The sequence below is a fragment of the Diceros bicornis genome, chromosome 18, assembly GCF_020826845.1.
Source record: "Diceros bicornis minor isolate mBicDic1 chromosome 18, mDicBic1.mat.cur, whole genome shotgun sequence".
Taxonomy (NCBI): domain Eukaryota; kingdom Metazoa; phylum Chordata; class Mammalia; order Perissodactyla; family Rhinocerotidae; genus Diceros; species Diceros bicornis.
In genome coordinates this window covers 17,399,014-17,420,895 of record NC_080757.1, presented here as the reverse complement: position 1 = coordinate 17,420,895, position 21,882 = coordinate 17,399,014, and the positions used below count along the sequence as shown (strand labels likewise).

The 21,882-nt window shown below is 37.7% G+C and overlaps 1 protein-coding gene across 1 annotated transcript in view; it reads left to right on the top strand.

Moving 5' to 3' along the window:
- The first annotated feature begins 937 nt into the window (after window positions 1–937).
- CPD (carboxypeptidase D) overlaps window positions 938–21,882 on the top strand; it is a 65,798-nt gene continuing 44,853 nt past the window's right edge. The window contains exons 1-2 of the mRNA XM_058560166.1: window positions 938–1,695; window positions 5,375–5,622. Coding sequence (XP_058416149.1) covers window positions 953–1,695; window positions 5,375–5,622 — 991 coding nt within the window. The 5' untranslated portion in view covers window positions 938–952. The remainder of the gene's footprint in view (window positions 1,696–5,374; window positions 5,623–21,882) is intronic.

Sequence of the window (21,882 nt, the reverse complement as noted above, 5' to 3'; positions counted from 1 at the left end):
ATGTCATATCTCTGCTTTTAAAATGTCATTCTAAGGCCACAGTTAAACAAATAACTCGCTCAGAAGAGGTGGGAGAGGTGGGCAAGTAAACTATGAAATGAAGTTTGCCTATAAAGGGCTGAGACAAGCACAGGAACTAGTGGCAGTGAGATAACCTGGGGTGACACCAAAGAAATATATACATTAACACAAAGGGAGCCTACTACATAGCAGATTTCCGCTAAATATAAAGGAGACAGCATCTTTCAACACAGACACTAGAAACTACAATGGACCGCCTTGTGAGGTAGTGAGCCTTCTGCCACTCTGAGGCTCTCATTCTCTTCAACCGCTTGCAGGGCGCTGGGCTTGAGCCGAGGCAGGACGACTCCAGTGGAAAGAGGTAGGGCGTCCTTTGGCTCTTTCCAAGGTCGATTCTTTCAAACCTTTTGATCTGTTTCGAGTTCTTTGACCCTTTCGAACCTTTTGTATCGAGTCCTTTGACTCTTTCGAACCTTTTGATTCTTGCGAACCTTTTGATTCTCGGTTCTAAGCGTTAAAGCACAGCTGGGAAAGCTACAACAAAGATGGGAAGGGAGCTAGTAAGAGGACTCAGAGAAAAAAGGGTGAGCATTTAAGGAGTAAACCATAAAAAAGACACTGAGCGAGTAGAGGAGAAGCGGAGCAAACTCAGAAGAGGAAACGGGGAGGAGAGAAAGAGAGGCAGAGGAACCCAAGCGAAGCGAGAGAGTGACCAAACTCGTCCGGGACCGGAGGAAGGCACGGCTGGAGGGAAGCGGCTGCTTTAAGGGCGGCCCCGCCCCCGGCGTGACGCCGCAGCAGGCCCGCTCGTGATTGGCTGCGGCTGGAGGGCGGGATGGGGTTGCTAGGAGCGGAGGGGATCCGGCGGACCCCCGCCGCCCGGAGCGCGGAGCCGCGGGAGCGGAGCCGGGGTTAGCAGCGCTGCTGGAAGATGGCGAGCGGCTGGGACGCGCGGCCGCCGCGGCTGCCCGGGCGCCTCCCGCTGCTGCTGTGCCTGCTGCTGCTGCTGCTGCTGCTGCAGAGCCCGGCCCGGGCGGCGCACATCAAGAAGGCGGAGGCGACGACGACGACGACGAGCTCGGGCACCGAGGCGGAGCAGGGCCACTTCGACCGCTACTACCACGAAGAGGAGCTGGGCTCGGCGCTGCGGGAGGCGGCGGCCGCGGGGCCCCCGGGCCTGGCCCGCCTCTTCAGCATCGGCCGCTCGGTGGAGGGCCGGCCGCTGTGGGTGCTGCGCCTCACGGCCGGCCTGGGGCCGCCGCCCCCTGACGGCGACGCGGGGCCCGACGCGGCGGGGCCGCTGCTGCCCGGCCGGCCGCAGGTGAAGCTGGTGGGCAACATGCACGGCGACGAGACCGTGTCGCGCCAGGTGCTCGTCTACCTGGCCCGCGAGCTGGCGGCCGGTTACCGCCGCGGGGACCCGCGCCTCGTCCGCCTGCTCAACACCACCGACGTGTACGTGCTGCCCAGCCTCAACCCCGATGGCTTCGAGCGCGCCCGCGAGGGCGACTGCGGCCTCGGCGACAGTGGCCCTCCCGGGGCCAGCGGCCGCGACAACAGCCGCGGCCGCGACCTCAACCGCAGCTTCCCGGACCAGTTCAGCTCTGGCGAGCCCCCGGCTCTGGACGACGTGCCCGAGGTGCGCGCCCTCATCGACTGGATCCGCAGGAACAAGTGAGTGTCGCCCTCCCTCGCCTCCCAATCCACGTGAGCCCCCGGGGGCAGAGGCTGGGCCTGGCACTCGGTAGGCGCTCAGACAGTGCTTGCAGGCCTACCTGCAAGGGGCGAGGGTAGTGCGAGTAGAGGTGACACCCCGTAACGGGGACAGGGCCCAGGCCGTTCAGCCTCCGGTCCCGCTAATTGTCGGGGAAGCGCTGCCTAGAGGCTGTGATTTGTTCAACGGATGCAAAGAGAGCTGTTTGCCTGGAGAGGAGACTCCTTTCTGGCATTCAGGTTCCTATTCATACAGGACCATAGGATAGAGCGATAGAAGAGACCTTAAGGATAACCTAGGTTAGCTCACTCATTTTGTGGATCAGCTGTCGATATTGCTATTATCTTCTTACTCTAGGCACTGTACCTAGCTCTTTCCGTGGACTGCATTATCTTACTCGATGTGGCCACAACCTGATGAGATAGACACCGTTAATATCCCTGTTTTGCATATGGGGAAATGGAGGGTCAGATTGGTTAAATCATTTACATAGTACCAAGTTTCACTGGTACTTAGACTCAGGCAATCTGATTCTTAGTGCTTTTAACAGCCATGGAGGGAGACTGTAGCCCAGAAATGATAAATGGCACTCCCAGGGTCCTCCCCTTGGTTATTGGACAGAAACTGGTTCTCTTCCAGTCTTAACCTCTGACTCAGCTAAGGAACTTATGGTTATGGCTGGAGAACGTGCACAGATCTGGAACCTTCATCTGTGAGCTGCTTCGTTTTGGTCTCTCAAGTGTTTCTGATGCCATTTGTGCACTTTATTAGTGGGCCAGGGCTGAATGGCTATTTGTTACACTTAATACATGCCTTAAGTGTTATTAACACCATGTGGAATTTAAAAAATTAAAAAGCATGAGGACCTCAAAAAATTGGTGTATAACAAGAGAATATTATATATGAGGTGTATTTATGTACTCAGTAAAACTTTACAGGAGTTGTTCCTACTGGCAGAATGTATGTGGGCTGCAATAAGATGGATCATCTCTGTGGAAGAGGTAGAGCTTGAACTAAGTCTTGAGAGATGGGTAGGATTTTCACCAAAAGAGAGGAGAGGAATAAAGGAAGAGGGCTCTTACTCCAGATGGAATAATGTCTGAAGTGAGCATGCACCTCTTCCCTTTCTCAAGCGTGAGCTTTGCCAGCATATCCCCATTTTTGTGTCTTCTTCATAAGGCTTGTGAAGCAATAGTTAATCTTCCCATCTTGATTTAAGAAGATTTCTGAACAACAGATAAGATAAAAGTAGTAATGAACAAAGAAGTTTCTCTGTGGGACTTGAAATCATCTGTTCTACAAGATTTCAGTGTATAAGGCAGACCTAGAAAATTTGTTGGCATTATGACAGACAGTTCTAGATTCTTTTTCTCTTCCATCTTTCACTTTACTCCTCCTTTTGAGATCCCTTGTAGATATTTAATTTCACATTTCTGGGAAGATTTTTTTCTCCTAAAGAACGATAATGGTGTCATGACCTCTGAAAATTTGCATAAGAAATATGACTTTAACATACATCTTATTGTCAGAAGCTGTGATGGCAGGGCTTTTCTGAGATGACATATCAAATGCACTGTTTGTATTGCTTAAATTAGTTGTTTAAAATGCCCCGTCATGACCCTTGCAGGGGTGTAAATTCTGTGACTGGATTTTCCTCTTCATTCTTAGTTCTGCTGTGAACAAAAATGAAAATGAGCTTTGCCTTGGTGCAAGTCACCTTGAGGTTATACTAAAAGCTTTAAACTTTATATATAGAGCCAAAAAGTCGCTCTTTGGTTAACTCTTTTATATCACCAGTATTTAATGATTATAAGTTATGGTCTGGGCCAGTTAGTTCAATGATAGGAGCTTGTGAGGATTTTAAAAGCTCATCTGTGTCAGTTGGCATTACATAGAAAGTAGTTTGTTCTGTGGCTGTGGACTACCCTGATCATACCCAAACACTTTTCAAACATGTAACTCTAATCGGAAGGGAAAGTTGGTGACCACACAGGGTGAAAAGTACGTCCATCCATCCTCATTCTTAAAAAATTAAGTCACTCGTTGTGCTGGAGATCTTTCACATGTATTATCTTATTTAGTTCTCATAACAATCCTAGGAAGCAGGTGACATTAATCCCCATTACAGATGAGAGAAAAAACGGAGTTCAATGAATTTAGAGGCAGTAACTTCTCTGATCATATCACTAGTGAGCGACAGGTCTGGGAGACCGAATGTTCTTAGCCATACTTGCCTGGCTCCAAAGCCTGTGCTGTTGCCACTACACCAAATGGCATTCTCCTCTGGTGTCTGGAAGAGTGCTGATTGTAATTATATTAGTTTTAAAGTAGTCTCTTTTCATAGTCTATTCTAATATTTAATCACCATCTTTATTGGCTAAACTCTGTCTTTTGATGAACAGATTCTGTGTTACAAGTAATTTTCATTGTTTGATGTCCTCTGGGATGGCACTGATCATACTTAAAATAACCTTTCAAATTAGATATACCATAGGCTTAATTTTCTTTCAAGCATATAGAAAGAAATGTTATATATCAACCCCCATTAGAATTTCTGTAAGTCACTTCATTTCAACCACAAAAAGGCAAAAGCAAGAAAATCCAGTTTATAGGGCAAAGAGAAAAGTGTTTAATCTCTACTCAAAGTAATGGTTTGAACTGTTACATGAGGGAAAGATGTATAAATAGGACTTAAGCGTGTTTTTGCCTTTAGCTTTTACCATAAAAGGCGTTCTTCAGTATTTCTGTATCTATAAATTTGACCAAATTGTTAATGAGTTCACTTAAAAGTAGAAACATAAAATAATAAAAATGTTTCTTTTATAGGAGCAGTGTTGTCTCCATATCAGTTTATTTTTTAATGGCCCAATCAGGAACCTTGGGCCTTGAAAGAGAGCTGCTTTTACAGTGATGCAATGGAAGACTAGTCTTTTATGTGCTGTATTGTTTTTCTCTAAAAGCAGCTCACTGTATCAGGTTTTTTTCCCCCCCTGAATCTTCTCAACTGTGGCTTCTCTTGAAAATGTGAATTTAGTATATTGTGAAATTGGAGAGAGGCAAAACACATCCTGTTTTTTAAATTAGACTGCCTATCTTAAAAATTGTCTTTGGACAGTAATATAAAAAGCATGAAAGTTATTAACCTAACTCATGTATTCAATAAATATTTATTTATACAAGCCACACTTTCTATGAAATTAACACATTATGAAATACAAGTATTAGATTGAACTATATGAAATTGTCATTTTTGTAAGTCAAAAAATGGTTGAATATTGGCAAGTTCATATTGTTCAATCTGATAATACATGAATTTGGAATTTCCTGAATAAGACGCCTCCTGACACATTAATTTATATCGTCTTATTCTGCTACTTTTTCAATGATGGGAAAATTCTTTCAAGTTATTTGAGGTTAACTTGAATTGTAAAAACTGTTTGAAATTTGTTAAATTGATGATGCTTTCTTTCCATTTTCTTTTTTTTGCTGTTTTGGTCTGCTTGTAACATGTGATAGAGTTATCTTCTAGGTCTCAAGAGAGATATCTGAGTTCATTTATGAAAGATGTCGAATTTTTAAATACATGGTGTTTTCTATACCTTTTTTTTAGTGATATGTGATTTGGTTGTGTTTTCAAAGGTTTGTGCTTTCTGGAAATCTGCATGGTGGCTCGGTGGTAGCAAGCTATCCTTTTGATGATTCTCCAGAACATAAAGCCACTGGAATCTATAGCAAAACCTCAGATGATGAAGTATTTAAATACTTGGCAAAAGCCTATGCCTCAAATCACCCTATAATGAAAACTGGTACACCTCATTGTCCCGGAGATGAAGATGAGACTTTCAAAGATGGGATCACAAATGGCGCACATTGGTATGACGTGGAAGGTATGTAAAGCACCGAATTTGCTGTATTTTTCTCCTTGTTCATTTAGCTTTTTAAAGTATACTCTGAGTGGAAAACAGGAAACTTGGAGGAGTTCTAATTTTTTAAAATTTTTTTTTTTATTTTGAAATTTTCAAACCCACAGTAAAATTGAAAGAAAACCACATGAACACCTATATATCCTTCATTTAAATTCACCATTTTCTTACCCCAAATATTCCACCTCTCTCTCTCTCTCTCACACACACACACACATTTTCTTTTGTCAAACCATCCAAAAGTAGGTTGCACATTTCATGACACTTCACCTGTAAGTACCTCAGGATGTATTTCCCAAGTACAGGGATGTTCTCTTATATAACCATATACTATTACTGTAACTGAGAAATCAACAATAATTCAATACTATCATCCCACATGCTGTCCATAACTCAGATTTCCTTTATTATCCCAAAAATATCTTTTGTGGCTCCTTTTCCTCCAGATCAGATCCAATTAAGGTTCAAGCATTGCATTTGGCTTTTGTGTTTTTTTGGTTTCTTCAATCCAGAACAGTCATATCAACACTGTTTTCTTATTGATGGCGAATCTTTTGAAGAGTACAGACCAGTTATCCCACAGAACATCCCATGTTCTAGATTTGTCGCTTTCTTCATGATAAGATTCAGGTCAAACTTTCTAGCAAGACCATTATATAGATCATATCACATCAGAAGGCATCTAAAGTCAGGCTGTAAGTGACCAAGTCAGACAGCTTAGTTAATCTGATGACCACCAGTTCTCTCCATTTTATATAAAGGCACATTTTCCTTTTGTATTTTAATCTGTGGAGTGATATGGGATGCTGTGTTTTTTTTTTTTTGAATTGCAGTAGTGTGTGTGTGTGTGTATATATATATCAGTCAATTATAAAGTTTGCCATTTAGCCATTTTTAAATGTAGAATTAAGTGGCATTAATTATGTTCACAATGTTGTACAACTCTATCACCATTGCCTATTTGCAAAACTTTTTCGTCACCCCGAACAGTAACTCTGTAACCATTAAGGAATAACTCCCCATTCCCTTCTCCCCCCCAGCTGCTGGTAACTTCTAATCTCCTTTCTATTTCTATGAATTTGCCTTTTCTAGATATTTCATATAAGTGGAATCATACAATATTTGTCCTTCTGCGTCTGGCTTATTTTACTTAGCATAATGTTTTCAGGGTTCATTCATTTTGTAGCATGTATCAGAACTTCATTCCTTTTTATTGCTGAGAAATATTGTATGTATATACTACATTTTGTTTATCCATTCATCTGTTGATGAGCACTGGGTTGTTTCTACCTTTTGGCTACTGTGAATAATGCTTCTATGAATGTTGGTATACAAGTATCTGTTTGAGTCCTTGTTTTCCTGTCTTTTGGGTATACACTCAAAAAGGAGTGGATGCTGCGTCATATGGTAATTCTATGTTTAGCTTTTGAGAAACTGCCTAATTGTTTACCACAGTGGCTGCGCATTTACATTCCCACAAGCAATATACAAGGATTCCAATTTCTCATGGAATGCTATTTTAAAAGAATTGTTAAAGTAAGCTTGAATTGTTTATCTTTTCTTTTAAATGTTATAAAAATAGCTATTGTTCTTTTTTAAACTTTTTGAATCCTTTGAATAATAACTGTTTTTATACACAGGCTTAGACTATTCAATTAAGAGTAAGCAGAAGGAACAAGTCAACCCATGGAAATATCAACATAAACTTTTTTTCTTCTTAGAATCTGCCCATGGTGAAATGCCTTAGGTCTTCCTTCCTTTTTATTGGCAGTTAGTCACATAAAGTGTCTTGTGACATTTCTCTTAATATGCCTTCATTTAAACCTTTGAATTACTCTTTGACTTTTTATGTCAAGCCATGTGTACCCTATTTGGGTCATAAGTTTGAGGACTCAATACTTTGTAGTGTTTTCTGATTCCCCTATAGTTTCTACCAATGTTCCTTATATATAACAAGCATCCATATAGAGATTTGAAATATTTAGAAGCCAAACTTTCTGCCCATAGCAGTTAGAGGTGATTTGAAAACCATTTACATTTTTTTTATAGATAAGGGACATATAATGTTTAATTCCATTTCAATCTTCAGCAAATATATTTAATAAAACCTGACTTCATGAACTAGTGGTTTTGTTATATAGTCAAGTTGCTTCATTATTTAAGATATTATTTAAAATAATGGGTTAAAAATAATTTATTTTTCCTTCTTGGAAAAAGTTGTAAAAGGTTAGAAAGTAATTTCTATTTGACAATTGATTAAGGAAGGTAAATCTGTGTTAGCACTCTTTTAAAAATAAGTGTGCTGCCTTCACAGTAAGATTATTTGGTTAAACCAGGTAACAGATTTTTCTGTTCTTCAAACATCTGAAGAAGCTAAGTTTTGCTGCTGTCATTGTTATTGTTTTTATGAGTATCACCTTCTCTCCTGTTTTAGCAGAATCGTCAGACATTATTTTACTTCTATAATAGCTAGCTTATATCTCTTCCTACCTCAACAGTATTGAGCAGTTTCAGTAGTTTCAACAGGGCAAATTCATTGTTTATCTTATGTGAGACTGCAGTGAGTAAGATGTTGTGAAACCTTGTGACTAGGCGTATATTCAGACCCGGATGTCCTGGAGTAATTTTACCAATGACTTATGTGATGTATTTAGAAATTCGAGCTCAAAGAAGTATAGACTTTTAGAGCTGAAAGTGAATATATTGATCTAAGTCCAACCGTTTTGTTTTATAGGAAAGCAATGCTTGAGAGAGGAAATAACTTATGCGATATCATTTATTCACTGAGCAAATATTTACTGAGCACCTGCCATGTCCCATACACTGTATTAGGTGTTGGGGATACAATGGGAGCAAAACTGAAACAATTCCTGTTCTCAAGGATCAGACAATGTATTAAAAGGATGGGATATGGGGTGATCTGGCTCCCACCGCCTTCACCATCATTGCCAGGGTTGACTCAGCATGTCTAACTGCCTATGTAGATGGGCCTTGCTTCTCTCAACGTGTCTTTAAAACCTGTAGGATCCATCTGGGGAATGACTGTCCTTATAAGGCCTGTGAATAGTCATGTTCCTCTGCTAAAGCCTCATTATTGTGAGAGCCTAAGCTGAACTTTTTCATGGAGCAGGCTTTCTATTTTTTTTAACCACAAGGTGCTGATTTGTATACCTTTTGTCTATCATTCTTTCTTTTTTTCTTCCTCACAGTTTTAAAGACATTATAAAAATCATCTGATGGTTTGTTATGTTTATTCTAAAGCAGATTTAATGAAACTGAATTGTAGTTTTAGGTCAACTTTTAAGATTTTCCCTCTTTTAACTTATAAAATTTTAAAAAGGTCAAGTAACCCCAGACCACCTATAATCGAAATTACACGATCAGAGGTCACAATTTCATGTAACTTTCAGGAGTTTTCTTGGGCAGAACACTTATATTTTATTGTCTTGCAGACAGAAGGATTCTGGAAGGCATTGTAGCATAGTGGCCAAGAGCAGAGCTTTGGAATCCTGCTGCCTTGGGTTTGAATCCCAGCTCTGCCATTGAGTGGCTGTGTGTGTGTGTGAGAGAGGGAGAGATCTTGGACAAGTTAAATAATTTCTCTAAGCCTCGACTCCCACATTTATAAAATGAAAGTAAATACTGTCTACCTCGTAGGATTATGAGCCCCGAGTGAGAATGTGTGTAAAGCACTCGGCCCAGCACCTGGCGCCGTGGCTACTTGTCTTCCTTGGAATTCAAACTTCATGAGGGCAGGACTTAGTTTTATTCATTTTCCTATTTCCAGCACGTAGAACCATGCCTGATATATAGAAGGTAAACAGTAAGTCTTCTTTGAATTTTTGAGTAAATGAATTCTTCAGATCTGATGAATGAGTACACAGTTATTTAAAATCTTAGATGATCTTTAGAGTAGATAATCTTACAAAAATTTATAAAAATATTCCTCCTAATTTTGCTCCTATTCTGAGAAAATAAGCTTCTCTTATCGGTAGATCCTAGATCAGTATTTTTCCAACTTTTTTTTTCTCGTAACCTACAAGTTATGTACATTTCAGTCATTTATGTACATTTCATATATGTATGTACATAACACTGAAACAAATACTTACCTTTCTAATGTATTCTGATATTGTTTCTTCTAGTCTCTGCGATATTGTTAAGTAAAAAATTTGTCTGAACCCACTAATATATCTCACAACCCACTAATGGGTCATGACCTGCTGTTTAAAATAACACAGTTTTGGTCACTCTATGGTAGAATTGATTTATTTTCAAATTCTAAGCAGAAACAAAGCACCTTACAGGTTGCATGTGATAACTACTATTTAGCCTCTTTATTTTGTCCTGTCTTGTTTATATGTCAGTCATTTTCAGTGAGGACTGGGCCATAAGTGTTTATCTCAGATGACCTACTTTTATTTTTTATTTATTTATTTATTTTTTTTGTGAGGAATATCAGCCCTGAGCTAACATCCGTGCTAATCCTCCTCTTTTTGCTGAGGAAGACTGGCTCTGAGCTAACATCTATTGCCAATCCTCCTCTTTTTTTTCCCAAAGCCCTAGTAGATAGTTGTCTGTCATAGCTGCACATCCTTCTAGTTGCTGTATGTGGGACGCGGCCTCAGCATGGCCGGAGAAGTGGTGCGTCAGTGCGCGCCCGGCCTCCAAACCTGGGCCGCCAGCAGCGGAGCGCACGTACTTAACCGCTAGGCCATGGGGCTGGCCCTCAGATGACCTACTTTTAGATTGTCTTCCTTATAAGAGTGAGTACTGTGTAGGAAATTGGTCGGAAATATAGTTGCCAGGCCTATGTGTTGCTCATGTGAGTCTATGCAGTCTGCGATTAGTTAGGACAGCTGCCGTAAGGCTTTATACTTATGTCTTTTCTACTAACTTGGGGCTAAGTCTTTTCAAACTGGTAATTATGAATTTTTTTTCTCTCTGGAAGAAGAAGAAAATATTCTATAGATTTATCAAACTTTCTTCCCTCTCCTTTTATACTATGGGCAGAGAGTTATGAAATGCAACCTGATAGCATAAAATCTAACTAATTCAGTGTTTTTGTGAATATAAACTCCTTTGATCATGTGAGCAACCATTCTCCACGTAAAGCGGAGGTCAGACTGAGCAGCACTAATGTGCTCTAAATATTGAGGTGTATTTGGCTTGAAGTAGATTGCTAACAGGAAGGGAATAGCATGGGGAAAATAATTACCAAACTGGTTTGAACAGCATAAAAGGTTAGATTTGGTTCAAAAATGGACTGAAAAGCTTATTCTTGAGGAGCATTTTCTGTATCATTAACAGAGCATTATAGATTAATCCATATGACACCAAAAAATTGGAATCTATTTAGAACAAAAAAAGAATCAAATGGACAGCGTAGAACTGAAAAAAATACAGTATCTGATATTAAAAAATAGACAAATCTGTAAATATAGTAGGAAATTTTAAACATGCCTCTCTCAGAAATTGTTAGATCATGAAGACAAAAATATTAGTAAGGAGGGGCCGGACCGGTGGTGTAGTGGTTAAGTTCATGCTCTGCTTTGGTGGCCCAGGGTTCACAGGTTCGAATACGGGGTGCAGACCTACGCACTGCTCCTCAAGCCATGTGTGGCCGCGTCCCATCTACAAAATAGAGGAAGATGGGCACAGATGTTAGCTCAGGGCTAATCTTCCTCAGCAAAAAAAGAGAGGGATTGGCAACAGATGTTAGCTCAGAGCCAATCTTCCTCACACATGCAGAAAATATATTAGTAAGGACATAGTGGATTTAAATAACATAAATAATCCAATCTGACCTAATGAATAGGTACAGAATACTGTCCTCATATCTAATTTTCCTGCAGAGTCTGTTCACTAATCTGAAGAGTAGATGGACCAAGGTTACCATTGGTCACACTTATGGAAGATGTGTCTGCTTCTATTAGTGCTTGTGTTACTTTGTTTTTAAAATTATATATTAAAAACAAAGTAGCAAACATAATAAAACTTAGCGCGTTCTTATATCTTTACTTGTTTCACATTTTAATAGGATCAAGTCTAAACTTCTTAGCATGACACTAGAGGTACTGCAGTCTGACTCAAGCCTACATTTCTAGTCTTCTCTTCTACCTCTCCCCTGCCACTGAACTACTTGTCCTTCTTCCAAAACATGAACCTCCACCCATTGGGCTATTCTCCGTCTGGAATGCTTCTCTCTAGTTCAGCTGTAACCTCCTCTGAAACCTCACATGTAGTAACTGTCACTCTCTTGCCTTCCTAGAGCTTTTTGTTTATACCATCAGTATAATGCTTATCCCCTTATGTTGTTAATGGTTTCTTGTGTCTCCTGCTAAAGTGTGAATTCTTTGACAATTAGGACAGTGTGGTACTAATAATTTTGGAGTTATCTTTATACAAAATATTGGCAGGGAAAGAGTCCTAGAGGAAGAGAGACTAGGGAGGTTTTTTTAGTCATTTGGAGTGAGGTCTTGTTTCAAGATAAGGGTTTTTATCTAGAGGGATGCAGTGGGAACGAAAAGAGAGGATGAGATATATGTGAAATTGTGCAAGAAGAATTATAGGATTGACCATCAGTTAGATGGTAGAACAGAGTCTCAAGGAGAAGAACAAAAGATACATCTTTGAGGTTTTGAGCCTGGGTAAGTAAGATTGATAATGAAAATGGGGAAAACTAATTGGAGGAGCTTGTGTGTGTGTTTTCTCTTTAGGTGGGAGAGGAATGAAGATTGGAGGTGGTACTTGATGTACTAGTTACAAGTACCCAGTGGACAGTTGGGAAATAGGCTTTGGAGCTTGGGAGAGAGGTCACGATGATAAAGAGATTTAGGAGTTAGGAGACATATGGAATGCATATGGTAGTGCACATGATTTTGAAAATTGAATTGGTATTGTTTCCTGGCATAATTTAATTGCTTGGAGCCAGAAATTCAACTGGAATACATATATATATATATATATGTGTACAGATGGGTGCTTTTTCACCTCCAAAGTGAACGTACTTCCAGCATTTTGTACTGGGATGGTTTCTTTAAGGAATGCTGACAGTTCAGTTATTAATTCTCAGCCTGTTATTCCTGTTTTAAGAATACTCTTGATAACCAAATATGCATTAGTAAAGTGCTTTTGATCTTATCTGATCTTCTACATTAAGGAGCTGATTGGATCTTTTTCTTCCTTTTTCTCTCTCTCTTTTAATCTGAGTGCTGCCTAATTTAAAAAGAAAGCAAGGTGGCTGGCCTGGTGGCCAGTGGTTAAGTTCGCACGTTCCGCTTTGGCAGCCCAGGGTTCGTGGGTTCGGATCCCCAGCGTGGACATACACACTGCTCATCAAGCCATGCTGTGGTGGTGTCCCACATACAAAGTAGAGGAAGATTGGCACAGATGTTAGCTCAGGGACAATCTTCCTCAAGCAAAAAGAGAAAGATTGGCAACAGATGTTAGCCCAGGGCCAATCATCCTCACCAAAAAAAGAAAAAGAAAAAAACAAGAAAGCAAAAAGGTAAGACAATACTCAGAGTATTTGCTTGTATGTCAGTCATGAGTTTGCTTTAGTAAACTGAAATATAGCTTAATATAAAATCTGACCTTTAGGAGCAGTGCAGTTGTGTATTTTGTAAAGTGATAATAGACTTACATGAACGTTGAGTACTAAACCCTAAACACTACTTTAAGATTTGGCCCCTAAATATTCAGATCCGATGTCTAAAAATTAGATGTGCTTTTTTTTCTTCTTCTTCTTTGTTTAATTTAACTCAAGTGGTAGAGAATGGGAAAGTATTTTAAAAAAAAGGAAAATGCCATTCAGAGAACTGTATGAGAGATAGTGTTGACTAAGTTAGACAAAACTGAAAACAGATGCAGGACTGTGTAATTTAGTTTAACTTTGTAGAATCATATCATTAGCAAATATATATTCAGTGGGAGTGGTGAAGGAAATAGATTCTCATAAGATAAGTTACTCAGAATACAGAGACCAAGTTCAGTTAACATTTGGTCAAAGTGCACTTGAATTTAAAGACCAGGAATATGGGGAATTTTTTTTCAAGGGCAACCTCTGTTTTTTCCATTCATTTGACCCAGATGTTCCACTTAAAATTTTTTATAAACATCATGCTTATTAGCTTTTAAAAATATCTCAAGGAGTGCAAATTTATCACTTAATAACTCACTTATTATCTGTAAATTGTTCACAAAAGTCAAAGTTGTGAGAACTTCTCACCATCGTTGGAAGTGGTTTTATTAACGAAGTAACAGTAAGCTCCAAAGTTAAATATAGAGTAGAAATTGCACGTCTATATTCCTATACTCTAAAATGCTTTTCCTAATGAAAACGATACATTGCAGGGGTTTTTTTTTTTCTGTAAAAGATTTATAGGGTTCTTGTATAATACAGTTTGATACTTTATAGTTGGCCTAGTGAGGCAAGTTAAAAAAAAATTGCTATGTTTAAGTCTTAACACTGAAGCATTAATTATATTTTTTTCTATTGGCTTTCTGCTTGAGACATGAGTGAATCAGTAGTGCCTCATCTTTGAATGAAGTGCTGAGTTTTAAGTCCCCTGCCCCCCTCCTTAAAACTAGCTCTCTCTAGTGAAACAGTAATAAGGACTAGTTCTGTGATAAAGATGAATTGAGTATTTTAAAGCATATGAAGATTAGTTGTGAGACAAATGGATTGAAGGAGTTTAATGGATATGATTAGATCCTTTGATCAAGAGATTTAGCCATCCATAAGAATTAGTATTGATCACAATTTGTTGTAATACTAGCCAGATTCCTAATGGTTACACTTTAGTCTTGTTCTCTGATATTACTAAAGGAATAAAAGCATTGTAGGCTTCATAGTACACTGCATTCAGTTTTCTAAGTATAGAAAACTCTGGATTGGTAGGTAGGTTTAAAAGCAAAATTTATACCTTTTGTCTTACTTTGTCAGTTCCCCTTGTGAGTAGATGAAATAGTTTAAATCAGTGGATTTCAAACTGAGGTATGTATGGGGAGGAGGAAGAGACCAGTTAGTTTGGATAACTTTAAGGAAATAAATTACCAGATCTTCCATACCTACTCTCCTAAAATTGGTCTGCCTGAGAAAGATGCTTGCTGCAGAGGTTCAGTCTCATGTCCTCTTCTCCCACTTGACTGAAGGAGTATTTTTCTACCCGTCTGAATCAAACTACGGTATGTGACTCAGTTTTACGAACTTCCAGGGTACCGAAACAAAAGGAATAATTTGGTGATTACTTTAATGATATCATAAAAGCATCCCTCCAAACTTCTCATTAAGAGAGATATTTTCAGTAAGTATTACCTGTTATGTTTATTATTTATCAAAATTTGTAATAGAACTTTGCCTTTCTGGTAAGTTATATACCAGTAGTTATTGTAATAATTCAATCTAGGACACAAAAATTTAATACTTAGGGCATTAAGGTCATTGGAAATTAAGAAAAATTTAAATACACATACATATTATAGCTTGAAGTATTATAGGATGATCAGTGAAAGATTTTCAAGCATACAAGTATATCACATTCAAATAACAATCTGTAGAGGAAGGAATGGAAATAAAAGTTCAAGGAGAAAAGGGAAGATATGAAATTCTTACTGTTGTTAAAGAACAATATGTTCATGCAAGTTTTAAATAGATCATCCTAGGAATCAAATCTCTATAGTATTTTTATTTATTTGGATACATCTAAAATAATAATGTAAAATTTTTATTTAAAAATATAAAAATTTACATTATGCAGGAAATTACATTGTTTGCAACTGTTTAAACTTAAGATGAAAACTTTTAGATACTAACTTAAAAATGTGTGAAATGTTGCATAACTTTTCAAAATTATTTTAGTATGAATAAAAAAGTTTGAACGTCATTGGTTTGATAGCCCCCCTGAGAGACTAAAGGATAATAGAGGCTTGCTTATTCATGATCGTTAATAAGTAGGATAAATAACAGATCCTTTATATTAGTAAAGTGCTTTATTGCTTTGAAGTATGCCTATAATGAATATTTCACTCCTAAAATTAAATTTTTCTTTGACTGGATAAAGATACTGTTCTAAAATCTGACATTTCATCCTTTAGTCTGTGTTGAGCCACATGACATATCAGCTTCAAAAAATAAACAAATACATTAACTAAACCTGGCCGTAGCTGCAGCTGTCAGTGGCATCAGGCCTATCTCCAGATTAGTGGCTATTCTCTGTTATAGTGAACTCTGGCTTTGTATGAGTAGGTTTTCTGTTGAGGAAAAACCAAGACAATGAATATGAACCAGCTACTTAGTTAAGATTACTTATTATACAGTCTTTGACATTTAGTATTGGAAAAATAAATGTTAAGTTTAACAGATGGCAAATAGTGCCTATTTGTGGCATCTCGCAAAAAAATTCTTAAATTATTCATAACTCAGTTAATATCCCCATTTGTTTCCAGTTTTTTAGATGATTTTTTTAAAAGTAATTTCTAAACTAAAACTTGAAGTTGATGAATAAAGCCTTTTTGATATTCTAAAATTAGGATAGCTTTATCTTTGTTGAGAAATAAAAGTTTGCTACTCTTCTGACTGACTCCTATGAATTTAGAAAGATGGATTAAGGTATATATCACAACTCACTAATTGCCTTCTGGGAATAGTTCAGTAGACTCAGAGGAAGTGTGCTTTACTTTTATGAGATTTCATCGAGAGAAGGTTATTTTGTAGATAGCTTTCTGTTACTGATTTCTATGTGAGTCCATCATGTCAAAGAACATACTTTGTATGATTTCAGTTTTTTTAAAATTAAGTTTGTTTTATGACCCAGGATATGGTCTGTCTTGGTGAATGTTCCATGTGTACTTGAAAAGAATGTGTATTCTGCTGTTGTTGGGTGGGATGTATCATTTAGATCTGGTTAGCTGATGGTGTTTTTTAATTCTTCTCTATCCTTTGCTGATTTTCTGTGTACTTGTTCTGTTGATTACTGAGAGAGGAATGTTGAAGTCTACCTGTGGATTTGTCCATTTTTTCTTTTAGTACTCTCAGTTTTTGTTTCATGTATTTTGAAGTTCTGTTGTTAGGTGCCACATTTAGTATCGTTACGTCATCTTGGTAAATTGACCCTTTTATCATTATGTGATATCCCTCTTTATCCCTCGTACTTTTCCTTGCTGTGAAGTCTACTTTATCTGATGTTAATATAGCCACTCCATCTTTCTTTTGGTTTGTGTTTGCATGGTATATCTTTTTTGTGTGTATGAGGAAGACCAGCCCTGAGCTAACATCTGAGGCCAGTCCTCCTCTTTTTGCTGAGGAAGGCTGGCCCTGGGCTAACATCTGTGCCCATCTTCCTCCACTTTATATGGGATGCGCCACAGCATGGCTTAACAAGCGGCCCATCAGTGCGTGCCTGGGATCTGAACCTGCGAACCCTAGGCCGCCAAAGCGGAGCACACGCGCTTAACTGCTGTGCCGCTGGGTGGCCCCATGGTATATCTTTTTTTTAATTTTACTTTTTATTTTATTGAAGTCATAATAGTTTATAACATTGTGAAATTTTAGTTGTACATTATTATTTGTCATTCACCATATATATGTGCCCTTTTACCCCTTGTGCCCACCCCCAACCCGCATCCCCTCTGGTAACCACTAGTCTGTTCTCTTTGTCCATGTGTTTGTTTATCTTCCACATATGAGTGAAATCATACAGTGTTTGTCTTGCTCTGTCTGGCTTATCTTGCTTAACATAAAACCCTCAAGTTCCATGCATGTTGTTGCAAATGGTACGATTTTGTCTTTTTTATGGCTCAGTAGTAGTATTCCATTGTGTGTATATATATATATATATATGGTATATCTTTTTTATTCTTTTACTTTTAACTTACCTATACCATTATATTTAAAGTGAGCTTCTTGTAGATAGCATATAGTTGGGTCTTGTTTTTTAATTCAGTTTGACAATTTCTGTCTTTTAGTTGGTGTGTTTGCACCATTTACGTTGAATGTAATGATTGATATGTTTGGCTTTAGGTCTACCTTTTCATTATTTTTCTGTTTGTCCGTCTGTTTTTTATTCTATTGCTTCCTCTTTCCTGCCTTCTATTGAATTGTTTGAATGTTTAGTATTTATTTTATCTATAGTGTTTTTTACTGTATCTCTTTGTAAAGATTGTTTTGGTGTTTGCTCTAAGAATTAAAATTTACATACTTCACTTTTCACATTTCTACCTAGAATTAATGTTTTACCACTTCAAGAGGAATGCACAGATCTTACCGCCACACTCTTTACCCTACCCCGCTTTATACTGTAATTGTCATATGTATTATATATATATACATTGAAAACCTCACTATACAGTGTTATAATTTTTGCTTTCAATTGTCATACATATTTTAAAGAACTTCAGAGGAGGAAAATCGTTTATTATATTTACTTGGCTATTTACCGTTTCTGTTTTTTCATTCGTGAAGTTCCAAGTTTTTCTCTGGTATCATTTCTCTGCTGCCTGAAGAACTTTTTTTAGCGTTTCTTTTAAAGCAAGTCTGCTTGTGACAGATTCTCTTAGTTTTCCTTCACTGAGAATGTCTCTTTTTTCCTGAAGGATATTTTCTCTGAATATAAAACTCTGGGTTCTGGATTAACAGTTCTTTTTTTCTTTTTTTTAATATTTTAACATTTTGTGGTGTTGCCTTCTGGCCTTCATGGCCTCTGATGAGAAATTCACAGTCATTTGCGTTGTTGTTCCCCTATATAAGTGTATATTTTTCTCTGACTACTTTCAAGACTTTTTCCTTTATCTTTGGTTTTTCAGCAGTTTGATTATGAAGTATCTGGCATGAATTTCTTTAAGTTTATCCTGTTTGGGATTTGCTGAGCTTCTTGAAATGGTTTATGTCTTTTGCCAAATTTGGGAAGTTTTCAGCCATTATTTTCTTCAACATTTTTTTCATCAGGGCAATCTTTTTCCTCTTTCTGAGACTCTAATGACAAGAATGTTAGACCTTTTGGTATTATCCCTAAAACTCTCTTCTTTTTTTAAAAATTTTTTTCTCTGTTGTTCAGATTAGGTAATTTCTACTTGTCTCTCTTCGAGTTAACTCACTCTTTCCCCTTGTCATTTCCATTCTTCTATTGAACTCATCCAGTAAATTTTTAAATTTTGGTTATTGTATTTTACACTTATGAAATTTCCAGTTTGTTCTTTTTTATGTCTTCTGTTTCTTTTATATTATTTTAAGAATGTTTAATCTTGCTTCCTTAGAGCATGGCTATAATAATTGCTGTAAGGTTGATTGCTTTAAGTCTGATAATTCCAACATCTGGGGCATCTTGGGGTTGTGTTTATTGATTATTTTTTTCTTGCAAGTTGTTGACATTTTCCTGGTTCTTCGAATGTCAATTAATTTTAGATTATATCCTGGACATTTTGAATCTTATAAGATCTCAGCCTTGTTTAAATCCTATAAAAAATGGTAATTTTTTGGTTTTTTGCTCTAGCAGTGAATGACCCAGTTAGGTTCAGCTGCAAGTTTTGACTTGCCTTCTGTGGGCTGTGATTCCAATGTCAGTTCAGTTTTCAAAGCCTTTGCACTGTCTATTCAGATCTGTCCTGTGTGTGCACCACCCAGGGACCAGTCTGAGACCTGGGCAGTGGTCTGTTCTGTAGTTGAGTTCTCAGTGCTTTTGGTATGCTGTTTAGGGTCAGACCCACACATGTGCAGTTCAAGGTTGAGGCCAGGAGTTCATAGAAAACTTTGTAGGGTCCCTTTCTTGAGTTCCCTCCTCTCTACAATCTTACTTACAGTCTCTGGCTTCCAAGTCTCCCAAAATAGATGATAAATAAAGACATGAAAAGATGTGCGGTATCATTAGTTGTCGGGGAAATACAAATTAAAACCACAGTGAGATGCAGCTACACACACCCTAGGAAACTTAAAATCAAAAAGGCTGATGAGTTGCTTGAGCATCTTGTTAGGTGAGGATGCAGAGCAACTGGAACATTCATACATTGCTGGTGGGAATGTGAAATGGTACAGCCATTTTGGAAAACAGTTTGACAATTTCTTGTGAAGTTAAATTTACGCTTAGCGCATGACCCAGCCATGCCGCTCCTAGATATTTACCCAAAAGACATAAAATATGTGTCCACACTAAGATATATGCACAGCTTTGTTCATATTCACCATAAACTGAAAACAAGTCAAATACCCATCGCATGCCGACTGGATAAACAAATTGTACTATATCCGTGCAAAAGAATACATAGTAATAAAAAGGAGACTTTATATATGCAACAATATGAATGAATCTCCAAAGCATTATGCTAAGTGAAAGAGGCTTGATACAAAAGGCCTGTACGATTTCATTTGTATGACATTCTGGAGAAGGCAAAAATATAGGGAAAGAAATTAAAATAGTAGTTGTCCAGGGCCTGGGAGTGGGAGGAAGGAACTTTCTGGGGTGATGTAAATGTTCTATATTTTGATTGTGGTGGTGGTTATATAACTGTACACATGCACTGTACACTTCTTAAAAGGGGTTATAATATATGAATTATATACCACAATAAACCTGACTTTTAAAAGCAGCGTATTGATTGAGAGATTGTCAAAATTGTTTTGAATCAGTTACTTCATATTTGAGTAAAGGGGAATTAAGAAGCTCTGTATGCTTCAAAGAATAAAATTTAAAGTTTCACAGAAGATTTCTCTTGTATATGCTATTTTATAACCTTTTTTATTAATATGTAAATATCATGACAATAAATGTGTGTCTGCAACACTTAAATGGTTGCATAGTAGCCCATTTTATATCATAATTTACTAAACAGATTCACCATTTTTGGACATTCAAGTTGTTTCCAGTTCTATGCTGCTTCAATTTAAACAATATAGTCCTCATCCTTGTAGCTATTATCTTAGAATAAATTCCTGGAAAAGGAATTTCTGTGTTAAGGTCATGCCTATTTTAAAGATTTTGTATACATATTAAATTTTTACCAGGAATGTTCTATAATCTTTTATTTTGATTTGTTTTTTTCTTAGTCTGTAAAAAAAATATTTTTAAGGTAGTTTTTTAACAGATATTTTACAATTCCTAGGTAGTTAACTATATCATTCTTTTCCTTTTATGGTTTCATACTGCTTTGTTGTCTACTTAGAAAGGCTTTCCTCGTCCTGAGAGTAAAAAAATACTTTTGTTGGCTTCTAGTTTTATTTATTGTTTCATTTTTACATTAAATTCCATGTGGATTAGAGAGTTTATTTGGTATATGAGGTAAGGTCACCTATATTTTTTGTCACATAATTAACCCGTTATCCATGTAACAGTACTAATTCTTTCCCCATTGGTTTTAAATGTGTCTTTAATCATATTTATTTCTGTTACTGTGCTTTCTGTTTTGTTCCATTGGTCTGTTTATTTTGACATCTTAATTGCACTGCTTTAGTAAGTATCTATTTTTTCTTTTGGTGAAGAAGATTAGCCCTGAGCTAACATCTGGTGCCAATCTTCCTCTGTTTTATATGTGGGATGCCTGCCACAGCATGGCTTGGTAAGCAGTGCGTAGGTCCACACCCGGGATCTGAACCTGTGAACCCCGGGCCACTGAAGTGGAGCACGTGAACTTAACCACTACCCCACCGGGCCAGCCCCTGAGTATAGTTTTATAATACGTTTTAATATCTGGCAATGCAAGTCCCTATTATCGTTCTTATTTTTTAGTGTTTTCTTGGATATTATTAAAAACAAACAAATTCTGGATATGAAGAACATAATTAATGAGATTAAAAATAATCTAGAATCCATAAAAAATAGAGCTGATGTTATGGAGGGTCAGTATTGGTAATTGAAAGGATAGAAATATAGAAATTTTTCAGGTAGAGGAGGAGAGAGAACTAAGATTTTTAAAAAATGAAGAAATTCTTTGAGAAATGTCCAACTCAATTAGGAAAAACAACATAAGGATTATAGGTATTCCAGAGGAAGAAAAGAGGGAGATAAGAGCAGAGAGCTTGTTCCAAGAAATAATAGCTGAGAACTTCCCAAAATTGGGGAAGGAACAGGACTTACAAGTATGTGAAGCCAACAGAATTCCTAATTACATCAGTGCAAAAAGACTTTCTCCAAGGCATTTACTTTTAAAACTGGCAAAAGTCAATGACAAAGAAAAAAATATTAAGGGCAGCAAGGCAGAAGAAAATAACCTACAAAGGAATCCCTATCAGGCTTT